Source organism: Xenopus laevis, chromosome 5S (assembly GCF_017654675.1).
Source record: "Xenopus laevis strain J_2021 chromosome 5S, Xenopus_laevis_v10.1, whole genome shotgun sequence".
Classification (NCBI taxonomy): Eukaryota; Metazoa; Chordata; class Amphibia; order Anura; family Pipidae; genus Xenopus; species Xenopus laevis.
This window is the reverse complement of record NC_054380.1, coordinates 116,646,857-116,659,118: the sequence shown is the minus strand read 5'-3', so window position 1 is coordinate 116,659,118 and position 12,262 is coordinate 116,646,857. Positions and strand designations below refer to the sequence as shown.

The window sequence follows — 12,262 nt, the reverse complement described above, 5'->3', positions numbered from 1 at the left end:
GTACAAGGATACATTCTCTTCCAACTGACCTAATTTGAGACCAACTATTTGTTGATCACTGCGAATCTGAATGGCCAGTGGTTCTATCGCTAGTACAAACAGAAGGGGGGAGAGAGGGCAGCCCTGCCTCATGCCTCTATGAAGCTCAAACGGTTCTGAAAGATAGTTGTTGACTTTCACCTGTCCCATTGGGGATTTATACAGAGCCTTTATCCAGTGTCTTCTAAACCAAAGGACCTCCCACAGATAATACTACTGGACTGTGTCAAAGGCCTTGACTGTATCCAATGAGACCACAACCCTCCCGCCCTGGTTATCATGATGGGCTTGGATATTTGTATATAAACGGCTAATATTGATATCTGTAGCCCTTCCTGGCATGAAGCCCGTCTGATCTGGGCTTATAAAATGTTTTATTACCCCTTTAAGCCTGGTAGATAGGACTTTGGTAAATATCTTTATGTCGGCGTTCAGTAACGATATGGGACGATATGAGTCGCACAAGTGGCTGGGTCTGCCCTGCTTTAAGATCACAGTTATCGTTGCTAATGAGCAGGAGAGCGGGATATTACCAGACTCTGCAAAATCATTACAAAGTGGGGCCAGGATAGGGGCCAGCAACATAGCATTTGGCTTGTACCACTCTAGTAGTATTCCGTCCGGGCCCGGGGGTTTTATTATTAGGAAAGTTTAGCTATTGCGTCTTTAATCTCATCAGCCGTAATAGGGGATTCTAGGGATTCGATCTGTTCGCCAGTCAATTTTGGAGGGGAATTAACACCAAAAATTCCTCCAGTGTGGTCCTATCATAACTTCCAGATTGATATAGATCTCTGTAGAAGATCCCAACACACTCCTTCTTAATGAGTGAAAAATAAGCACCCCGTGTCCACGCTTTACATGGGTCCCAAACTGTCACTGCTGTTGCAGTGTAACACTGCCTTTCTTACCACGACTACAAAGTGTTTGCATAGAAAGCCCTGTGTTTTTTATAGTACATGTGGCTCAGCCTGAGCATTATATTTCAGATGAAGGTGGAAGTTTAGTTGCATGAAGTAGGGTGTTTTAGTTCTCCAGCTTGAATTAAAACAATATAAAAAAAATATGTTCATCGCAAGCCCTGTTCATTAAGCTCATGTTCAACAAGGGGGTTTGATGCCCCTTTAATCATAGAAAGCTATAATTTGTGTTATTTATTGAGCCTCTCTACCAAGATGGCATTTCTACTAGGTATAGCAAACGGCCTTCCTGTTCTGAAGACACTACTTTACATTTTTTTTTTTTAAAGGTAACTTTTATTTCCTTTTTAAACACACACCAATCATACATACATCAGATAAATTCATACGCAGACTAATCTATACAAGATTGGCAGAATGGATCGGGTTCGGGTCCCAAAAAATGGACCCGCGCATAACTTGTGTCACTAAGCAGCCAGAGTTTGGTAGTTATTGTAGTGATTATAAGTAGTTAATACAGCTTACATCTTTTTTCTTTTATTATTTATTTTCAACAATTTAAGCTTACATCTTTTATATTTTTCTAGCGCACTGTGAATAGAGAAGACCTTCTGAAGCAGGCAGAGTCTGTGATGCAAGACTTAGGGAGCTCACGGGCCATGCTGGAGATTCAGTATGAAAATGAAGTAAGTTCTCATTGGTCTTGTGTGATAATTTTGCTTAGCCAGTACTTTTTTTTTTTCTGTTGTCAAGGACAGCTAACTAGTTGTTGGCAGTAGACGGAGTTGGCTTGGGCCGAGCAGAGATACTACATCCTAATATCATAATTATGTGTGGACTAGTGATGTTTTGTGTTTGTTTCTCCCCTTCCTTCATGGCCATCTCCATAAGATAAGGAACTATTTTATGTATGTATTTGACTGACACTATTACTAGCTTTCTCCTTGGTCTTGAGCACATGGTCTGTAATAGGAGGTGGCAAGCTCTGAGTTAGAAGCATAGCTTAATACAGGGATCCCCAACCTTTTTCACCCGCGAGCAACATTCGGATGTAAAAAGAGTTGGGGAGCAACACAAGCATGAAAAATGTTCCTGTAGGGAGCCAAATAAGGGCTGTGATTGACTATTGGTAGCCCATATGTGGGCTAGCAGCCTACAGGAGACTCTGTTTGGCAGCGCACCTGGTTTTTATACAACCAAAACTTGCCTCCAAGCCTGGAATTCAAAAATAAGCACCTGCTTTGAGGCCACTGGGAGCAACATCCAAGAGTTTGGGGAGCAACATGTTGCTCACGAGCTACTGGTTGGGGATCACTGTTATGGTACACAATACCAGACATGTTTGATTTGGACTCAGTGGAGCTCAAACTTATTAAAGAATATCTTTAAAAGTCCCACCAAAAGTGGCATGTGCTGAGGTAAATTATGAAGTTTTACTAGCAGGGCCAAATTGATTATCAGAAACCTGAGCCATATTAGCTGCATTCATGATAAAGCCAGAGTGTAAGGAACTTTGCCATTATTTTAGTGAAAGCAGGGGGATTTCAGAGCTAGTGAGTGGCTATGTGCAGGAAATGGGTAATAGTGTTACAAACAGTATAGTATCACTTTGAAGCACGTAGTCTTTTGTTTGTTTTGTTGGGTTTTTTTTGCATCTGATTCTGGATGAATTACTATCTGTATTGTCCGGTGATGAGTACTCAAACTGTGTTGCACAACAACTGTCATTTGTCACCTCCAGGTTGGGACAGGACTGGGACCTACTCTGGAGTTTTATGCACTTGTATCTCAGGAATTACAAAGAGCTGACCTCAGCCTTTGGAGGGGGGAAGAAGCAACACTCTCTAATCCAAAAGGTAAACTGATTATAAATTTGAGTGATAAATGCTTGCAATAAAGTACAGATACAGAGGCTGTAGTCCTTTTGATAGCTATATCTACTGACTTCATAAGGTAAATGAAGTCTGGAAATAAATACATATTGGATATCTGTCTTTGGTTATTAACATTAGGTCTGTTTGTAACTCTCTCTATTAGCAACAGTTCAGTAATTTCTCCAAAGCAGAGATACTGGAATTTCTCTGTCGTCTTAGGGGGACATAGGGACCTATGGGCTTGAGCTTCATTCCTCCAGGAGGCAGGACACTTTAATATTAATTAAGGGGCGTTCCACGCTTGACTTAACCCTGTACACCGTACAACACCATTCAGTTTTTTAAGTGTCCTGCTTCCAGGAGGACGGGCAATAGGAAACTGGTTCCAAAACTGCTATTCTACAGTAAGACATCTCTACTAATGCTGACACCTGGGGCTATACAAGGAGCAGGGCTACCTGCCTTCTACACGGTTAGCCCCCAACAAGGACAAATTCACCAGGGTCCTTTCCTAGCTGAAAGGCTGTTTAGAACACCCACATGTCCCTGCTTACCACTTGGGGCAGAAGGTCTGGCCGGTGTACCATTCTGAAGTGGGTATGTAGCAGATTTGCATGCTGGTGCGGGCAGGAAGTAAGAATGCGTCGATGGAAAGCACATTCGTTCCGGCGGCCATTTTGGGTGATACTTCAGTATGAAGCACAGGCTGACACACTGCTAAGCAGGAGCAAAGTCCAGAGCAGTGCACCAATAGCTACCAGCTTTAGCTGGGCTCACTCTGGGTCTGCACTGGTTTAGCCTTGTACACCTACTTACCACCCAGTGTGTCCCGATGGCAGAAGGTAGGTCAGGGGGGCCATTCTCCTGAGCAGGGAAGAGGAACCCACCACAGCACAGCTGACATATTTTGCCTGCACTAAGTGCCAGTTAAAACTACCAGGGGGAGCTGCTGTTCCGTTGCAGGGCACTTCCCAGGATCTGGGTTCCAAACAAGTAGAGGAGCCCCAAGCTCCTCTCTGGGTAATACAGTAGTATCAGTCCTTGGCATTGTTGCAAGCTCGACCGCAAGTCAAGCGGCAAACGAAAATGGTCAGATGTCAATAAGGTTGATTCTGCTGTTCATACGCCATCTGACAGATCATCCGCTGATCAGGGTTCCTCCCAGTCTGAAGGTGAACTCCCACCATCTGATTTGCCTTCGTGAGGAAGACGATCAGGAGGAGACTAGGTACAGAGACGCAAAACATATTGACAGAATCATTAAAGGGGTACTTGGTATACTCAATATCTCGCAAACAACAAACCCAGGTGAGAGTTTGGGAGTGTTCAAGAGACAACACAAGTCCACAACCTGTTTTCCATTGCATGATCAACTGCTCGAATTAATGCAGGAAGAGTGGAACGCATCAGAATGAAAATTCCAAGCTACAAAGAAATTCTCCAAGTCCCCTTCCCTAAGGATTTAGTGGATAAGTGGTCAAATCCTCTGGTGGCTGACACCCTGGTTTCTAGACTCTCCAAGTCTACCACTCTACCAGTAATGGATGCAGCAGCCTTCAAAGATCCGTCAGAAAGATACCTGGAGGGCTTTCTAAGAGCAATCTACTCATTCTCTGGTTCAGCACTTCGTCCGGCCTGGCGTCTGCATGGGTATCCAGGGTTATTCAAGCCTGGTCGGAATCGATAATCAAAGATATCCAAGACGGAACACCCAATTGCTGAAGGCCTCTGCTTATCTATGTGATTCTACCTTAGACACTACTCAAATCACGGCTCGCACCTCTGCACTGTCCGTGGCGACACAAAGGAGCTTAAGAGCTGGTTGGGAGACCTTAGTTCAGAGGTGCCCAAAAGTTAGATCGGGATCTACCAGTAGACCTTTAGGTGGTGATCAGTAGATCTCAAGACACTGTCAACAAACAGCTTGTCTTAATCACCCTTCTATCTCATGCTTTTCATTCAGATATTAATTATTATTAAGGTAACAAGAAATAGTTGTTTGTTAAATATAGCAATATACATTTTCTCATAAATCAAGATTTAAGTAATATTTTCCATGAAACACGAACTGTTTGCACAGATTCACTTATGTCCTCTCCAAACGAATACCCTATTGGCATGGAAAGGGGGACCGACATCTCTAGACTTCATCCTCTCTCGGACAAGTGGTGGCTACAACCAAACAATCTGTCTACAGGCAATCCTGGATATAATCACAACAGACGCCAGCCTATGGGGCTGGGGAGCAACGTGGAATAACCTTTCGGCACAAGGTCTGTGGTCTCCTGAAGAGTCCAAACTACCAATGAACATTCTAGATTTGTGAGCCATAAGACTCAAACGTGGTGTTCCTTGTGGCAATCTCCTCGACCAGGAGAGTATGCGAACTGAGTACATTATCTTGAGAACCTCCCTTCCTGGTTTTACATAAGGATAAAGTAGTTTTACAGATGGTTCTGTCATTACTATCAAAGGTAGATCATTCTTCCATAATAATCAATATATTGTGGTACTGTCCTTTTGTCTGGAACCCAAAGAAAGCACTCCGGTGATACCTGGACAGTTCGAAGCCCTTCTGCAAACTCAGTCCCTCTTCGCTTTACCATCTGGACCTCTTAAGGGTCAGACAGCCTCGAAGACTACCATTGCCAGGTGGATTAGACAAACTATCACACAACCACACAACCTATATGGCCATGGTAAAGTCTCCGGCAGACATAGTCCGGGCCCACTCCACTAGGACAGTGGGGGACCTCCTGGATGGTGCAACTCCACCTCACTGGACCAGATCTGCACTCTTGCATCAGCCGAGGCCTCCCTTGGGCGCAGTTGTACAATAATATAACCGATCAATCACTCCCACCCTGCTGCTTTGGGTCTGTTTTAAGTCCCCATAAGATGACGGAGAAAACAGGATTTTGTTACTCACCGTTAAAGGAGAATTCAACCCTGGATTAAAAAAGCCCATACCCCCCACCCCAGGTAGACCCTCCTCCCCCCCAGGCTAACTGCCCCCCGGAGAAATGCCCCATACTTTTTACTTACCCCTCGGCACAGATTCTTCCAGCGGGGTTCCACGCATCCATCTTCCTGCTCATCTGTAAACTGACTGGGAGATTGGTATTTTCGGCGCATGCGCAGTTGGAGCAATTTGCTGGTTTTCAACAACTGCGCATGACTGAAATTGACGGAGATTGCTGATCTCCCAGTGAGCTTACCGAGGACCGGAAGATGGCTACATGGAACTCCGCTGGAAGAATCAGCGCTGAGGGTTAAGTATAAAGTATGGGGCATTTCCCCCGGGGGGGCAGTTAGCCGGGGGGTACAGGTTTTTTTTAATCCAGGGTTGAACTCTGTTAGCGACTAGAAGGATGACTACTTCGGAAACAACTGTAGAATTTGTTTGCTTCTGAATCTGGCCTGTGTGCTAACGACCAAACCCCCAAATTTGCATAGCCAATCTCTTTACCCAGTTGAATTGTTACACTGAATAGTTCATTTAAGGGTTTCCCTTATTTGCTGGCAAATCCTCTGCATTATTTTCTTTTCAGGAAGCCAAGAAGGGGCCAAGTACATTCATAACCTGCAAGGACTATTTGCTCTTCCTTTTGGAAGAACGGCAAAGCCAGCACACATTGCCAAGGTTAAGATGAAATTCAGGTTCCTTGGCAAACTTATGGCAAAAGCCATCATGGACTTCAGACTGGTGAGAATCCCCTTATCCAAAAACAATTTACTTTAGATTGACTGTATTCTTAAAACTGTAGATGTGTGATTTATATATTTCTCTTTATGCAGGTCGACATTCCTCTTGGTCTCCCATTTTACAAGTGGATGTTAAGGCAGGAATCCTCCTTGGCCACCCATGACCTGGTTAATATTGATCCGGTGGTGGCCAAGTCAGTTTATCACTTGGAGGACATTGTAAGACAAAAGAAAAGGCTGGAACAGGATAAAGCACAGGTAAAGAGGGGTATCATTATGTGAGGGGAAACAAGGATGAGACACAATATATTTCATTGAAATCTGTAACCAATCGGCAAAATCCAGTCGGAGAGTGAGAATGTCCATAGTTTTTCTGGGCATACGTGGCACACATTTAAAGGGATACTGTCTTGGGAAAACATGTTTTCTTCAAAAGCATCAGTTAATAGTGCTGCTGTAGCAGAATTCTGCACTCAAAAGAGCAAACAGATTTTATATTATATTTAATTTTGAAATCGGACATGGGGCTAGACAAATTGTTTCCCAGCTGCCCTCAGTCATGTGACTTGTGCTCTAATAAACTTCAGTCTCTCTTTACTGCTGTACTGCAAGTTGGATTGATACCCCCCCAATAGCCTAACAGAACTATGGGATGGTAACCAGATAGCAGCTCCCTAACACAATATAACAGCTGCCTGCTAGATCTAAGAACAGCACTCAATAGTAAAATCCAGGTCCCACTGAGACACATTCAGTTACATTGAGTAGGAGAAACAACAGCCTGCCAGAAAGCAGTTCCATCCTAAAGTGCTGGCTCTTTCTGAAAGCACATGACCAGGCAAAATGACCTGAGATGGCTGCCTACACACCAATATCACAACTAAAAAAATACACTTGCTGGTTCAGGAATGAAATTTTATATTGTAGAGTGAATTATTTGCAGTGTAATTTAGAAATAAAAACTACATCATAAAAATCATGGCAGAATCCCTTTAAATATTTTCTGAAACAGGCAGTATTTAGTGTAAATTTTATTTTGTGTAAATTGTTTTTTGTTTCTAGACCAAAGAGAGTCTGCAGTTTGCACTTGAAAGCTTGAATATGAATGGCTGCTCTGTGGAAGATCTGGGGCTGGACTTTACTTTACCAGGGTTTCCCAACATTGAACTTAAGAAAGGGGGAAAGGATGTTCCCGTTACCATTCACAATCTGGAGGACTATGTTCGGGTAAGAAATGTGTACAGGCGTGTGCTGCTGAGGAGGGTTTTAAGGGATGGGTAAAGTGTTGCAGGCTTTGGTTGGTGACTTATAGTTTATAAGGAAGATGCAGGTTTAGTGGTGACAGAAAGTTCTATATACAGTAAATACACCAGTAAAGCCTCAAAGTAATGCTGCTCTGAGTCCTCTGAGAAAAACTGCATTTCTTTCCTTCTATTGTGTACTCATGGGCTTCTGTATCAGACTTCCTGCCTTCAGCTTAACCTTGCCCCGGGCGTGAGCATGCTCAGTTTGCTCCTCTTCCCCCTCCCCCTTCTCTGAGCCCAGAGCTATGAGTTAGCAGGGAGAGACTCAGGCAGGAAGTGATGTCACACCAAGTTAATATGGCAGCTGCTATCTTAAACAAACAGAGAGCTTCTAGAAATTTTTACTCAGGTATGGTAAAACATTCTACAGAATAAATTTAGCATTCTAGCTTGCACTATTGCAGCTAATCTATTGGCAATAAAATGCCTCTGTAGCTTTCCTTCTCCTTTAACATTGCACCCACATTGAGATCCCCATATGCCAAAATAATTGCTATTATTTATATCGATATTAATGTCTGTTTTACAGCTTGTCATCTATTGGGCGCTAAATGAAGGCGTGTCCAGACAACTTGACTCGTTTAGAGATGGCTTTGAATCTGTTTTCCCTCTTAACCACCTACAGTATTTCTATCCAGAGGAGGTAGGTATTTTCTATTTTATGTTTTCCCTGTTTATTTTACTTTTATCTGTGCTTCTGTACACATCGAAAGTAATTCAGATATAACTGGGCTGGAAACCGTGAAAGTGATGGACCTTCAAGTTGAAAGGTGGGCCAAGGGTCAGTAGAAAACTATTACATAAGCTGGTGACACTTTCATAAAGGAATGTGCAATAAACACAGTTTTAGGGTATAGCCTCAGAAAAAGGTGTAGCACTTGTTAAAAAAAAAAAAAAAAAAAATGCGCTCAATCTAAGTGATTTGCAGCTGGAAAGGTAACTTTTTTTATTCAGCTAAATCTTTTTGTGTAGAATCTGGTATTTGTTCAAATACAAACTTTATAGACATGTTACCCACTACACTTCCTGCTTAACAATACCAACTGTACACACTCATTCTCCAATATTATCTGCCAACTTAGCAACTTCATACTAAGTTTGCAGACACATTTGAAAATGTAGTTCCCCTTGCTTGTTTTGAAACTACTTATTCATTATCCTATGTCTTTCTCTTATAATTCTCTTCCCCCAAAGTTACCAGGTTATCAAGGGACTGGGCTGAATGTCATTTGGGCATTGACATGTGAACATGACTAGTCCTACTATTCGGTCATAAAAAGTTTTTCAGTCTATTTGCGGCTTCAAATATTTTGTTTTCTTTGTTGTGCAGCTGGATCAGCTTTTGTGTGGAAGTAGAGCTGACCCTTGGGATGTGAAAACACTGATGGAGTGCTGTAGACCAGACCATGGATACACACATGACAGGTCAGCGGTGATAATAGCAGATATACTAATGCAGGAAATAAACTGAAAAACAAATGGAGTGAATAGTTGGCTGGGCTCTGTGTTGTACAGACAGGTTTTGGCTATGCCGTTAGGTGGTGCTTTATCCAAGTGGGAAAATTGCTGCTTTAGCTTTTAACTATTTTTTCAGAAGCCTTAGTTTCACATCTGCTCGTTGAACATATTTCTAACCCTTCTCTTTTTCAGCCGGGCTGTGAAATTCCTTTTTGAAATCCTTAGCAGTTTTGATAAGGAACAACAGAGACTTTTCCTCCAGTTTGTCACTGGAAGCCCCAGACTACCAGTTGGAGGTAAGTGTGTGCCCATTTTGTTTTGTTTTTTTTATAGTTAAGGGTTGTGGCACACGTGAAGATTCAGGAGAATAATCGCCCTTCAAGAAATCTTCTCTACTTCGGGTGACTCATCTCCTCAAAATGCTTTCCCGCCGGCAAGAATACAAATTGCCGGCGGGATGGCATACAAATCACTTCAGATTTTCGAAGTCAGCCAAAGTTTCCTCGTGAGACAACTTCATAAATGTATGCCATTCCGCCGGTGATTAGTATTCTTGCCGACGGGAAGGCATTTCAGGAGATTAGTCGCCAAAAGAAGAGATTTGTCACAGGGCGACAAATCTCCCTCAAGATACAATTAAAGATCAGTGCCACAGGCTATGGAAAAAAAATAACAGAACCTAGTGCAATATTGTTAATATTCAGTGCAATCACCAATGTGTTACAACACTAATCTGTGTGTGTCTTGAACCATAGAAAGTCTATGCACAGATTTTTCGTGTGTGTTTTAAAGTGCTCTAGTGATTTCTACAAGGCGCTATCTCCAAAATAAAATTATAATCAAGTCAAACCAAATAGTTTTAGTGCTTGCTTCAAAAGGTAAAATGAATGAAAATAAGGTGCAATGGTGTTTTCTTCAATCAGTAAAAATCAGCATGTGGCTTCTCCACTCTCTGGTGGGATTGGCAACTTACACGTTTCCTGATTTCAAAACAGCATATCAATATCAACTCCAGAGTATTCCTTTTTCTGTAAAGACGAGAAGAGATTTGTTGCTGGGCGACCAATCTCTGTCTGCCACTACCCTTACATTTAAATACTGTTTGAGTTTGTATTTTCAGCACATACTCTGTAAATATCTTTATCCAATGTTATAATACTGCCTTTTAACTTGTGCTTTTGGTCCACTAATAGGTTTTCGGAGTCTGAACCCTCCTTTGACAATAGTCCGGAAGACTTTTGAAGCCACAGAAAACCCAGATGATTTCCTTCCTTCAGTTATGACTTGTGTGAACTACCTTAAATTGCCAGATTATTCTAGCATTGACGTTATGCGTGAGAAACTGTTAATGGCTGCACGCGAAGGACAACAGTCATTCCACCTTTCCTGATCCTGAAGGACTTTTTACGGAGCCCCCTTGATGGATTAGTAAAATCATGATTTCTTTTCTAAATGTATCACAGAGTCAAGGCCACATATTTTGCCTTGTTGTAAAGAACCCGGCTCAGACAGTTGCAATTGTTTTCAGACACACTCAAAATGCAGAGACACACTAGATCCATTAAGCTGCCCCTGGACATCTAAGATTGATCAGGCTCAAAAGATTTGTGACATGTTTGTTTAAAACCTTTTTTTTGCTTAAATTATCCTTTATTTGAAGAGTGAAGTTTTAAATTGCTTTTGCCGTGCGACTTTAAAAGCGGAGGGATCACAAAACTTACTCAAAAAAACATAAAAAATGGTAATGTTTTGAAGCTGGTACCTTAGATACTGCCGTGCGGTTAAAAATAGCCGGTCTGTGTGTATCCATATGGCTCCCTTCCAGATTCAGAAGTGGAAAGAAACTCCAATATGACATAGTTCTGTGGGCAGTCACTTCACAGCTTTTTCCCATTCTGATATTGGAAATGTGCAATTTAGTTTCCTGGGTCGCTCAGACTGATGTCGAGCCCTTTATTTATAAGCCTTTGGGGCAGGAGAATGGCAGTTATTTGGCCACATTCTCAAATGTTTCCCTCATTTCTTTGTACCAGCCTTTTTACTTCATCGTTTACACACAATATAAAAAGCAGAGTGGTGTTTTTTTTCCCTTCAAAAATGTAAAACAAACCCTGGCTAGCCTGTATTCACTATACAGCCATAGCATTTGACATTATTGTACATTTTAAAAAAAATCTCTATAAAAACGCAGTTTAATTCTCTGTTTAAAGTCATTTTCTTTCTCTTGAGTTTTGAGTTTTTTTTTTTTATTATTATTATTCTGGTTGTAGTTTTGGAAAGAAAATGAAAGCGTTTAGGTTCTGGCACGGATAAAGCATTCACCGTGTCCTGTTCTATGTGCTGAATTCTCAGATCCGCAATAATCTACTTCATCAGGTTCATGTTTTTACCTGAATATAAATAAAACAGAAAAAAATTTTGCTTCATGTTTAACTTATTTTTGTGCCACTTAAAGAATTCTGCAGCAACATAAAAAATATTTTCTTTTCACCTTTTTCATCTTCCCGTGTCTTTAATTCATCCTTGTGCTTTTGCTCTGAATTCTTGTGCATCACTTGTAGACATTGCTGTTTCACTGAAGCTCTTGCCTGGTTATTAGGGATGCACCAAATCCACTTTTTTGGATTCGGCTGAACCCACGAATCCTTTGCGAAAGATTCAGCCGAATACTGAACCAAAACCTAATTTGCATATGCAAATTAGGGGTGGGAAGGGGAAAACATTTTTTACTTCCTTGTTTTCTGACAAAAAGTCACACAATTTCCCTCCCTGCCCCTAATTTGCATATGCAAATTTGGGTTCGGCCTGGCAGAAGGATTCGGCCGAATCCTGCTGAAAAAAGGCAGAATCCTGGCCGAATCCCGAACCGTATCCTGGATTTGGTGCATCCCTACTGGTTATACGGCACTGATGGTTTCTGCAGTTATGGGATGTTCTCCGCACTTATTAGGCATTTACAGGA

At 41.9% G+C, this 12,262-nt stretch overlaps 1 protein-coding gene across 9 annotated transcripts in view; it reads left to right on the top strand.

The window, feature by feature from the left end:
* trip12.S (thyroid hormone receptor interactor 12 S homeolog) overlaps positions 1-11,790 on the top strand; it is an 84,773-nt gene extending 72,983 nt beyond the window's left edge. For 8 of the 9 annotated variants that reach the window (XM_018264319.2, XM_018264328.2, XM_018264326.2 and 5 more), the window contains 9 exons: positions 1,547-1,645; positions 2,701-2,815; positions 6,385-6,539; positions 6,632-6,796; positions 7,601-7,765; positions 8,372-8,485; positions 9,173-9,267; positions 9,493-9,596; positions 10,494-11,790. In XM_018264319.2, the coding sequence (XP_018119808.1) occupies positions 1,547-1,645; positions 2,701-2,815; positions 6,385-6,539; positions 6,632-6,796; positions 7,601-7,765; positions 8,372-8,485; positions 9,173-9,267; positions 9,493-9,596; positions 10,494-10,690 (1,209 nt within the window). In that variant the 3' untranslated portion in view covers positions 10,691-11,790. 9 annotated transcript variants of the gene reach the window in all.
* The last annotated feature ends 472 nt before the right edge of the window (positions 11,791-12,262 follow it).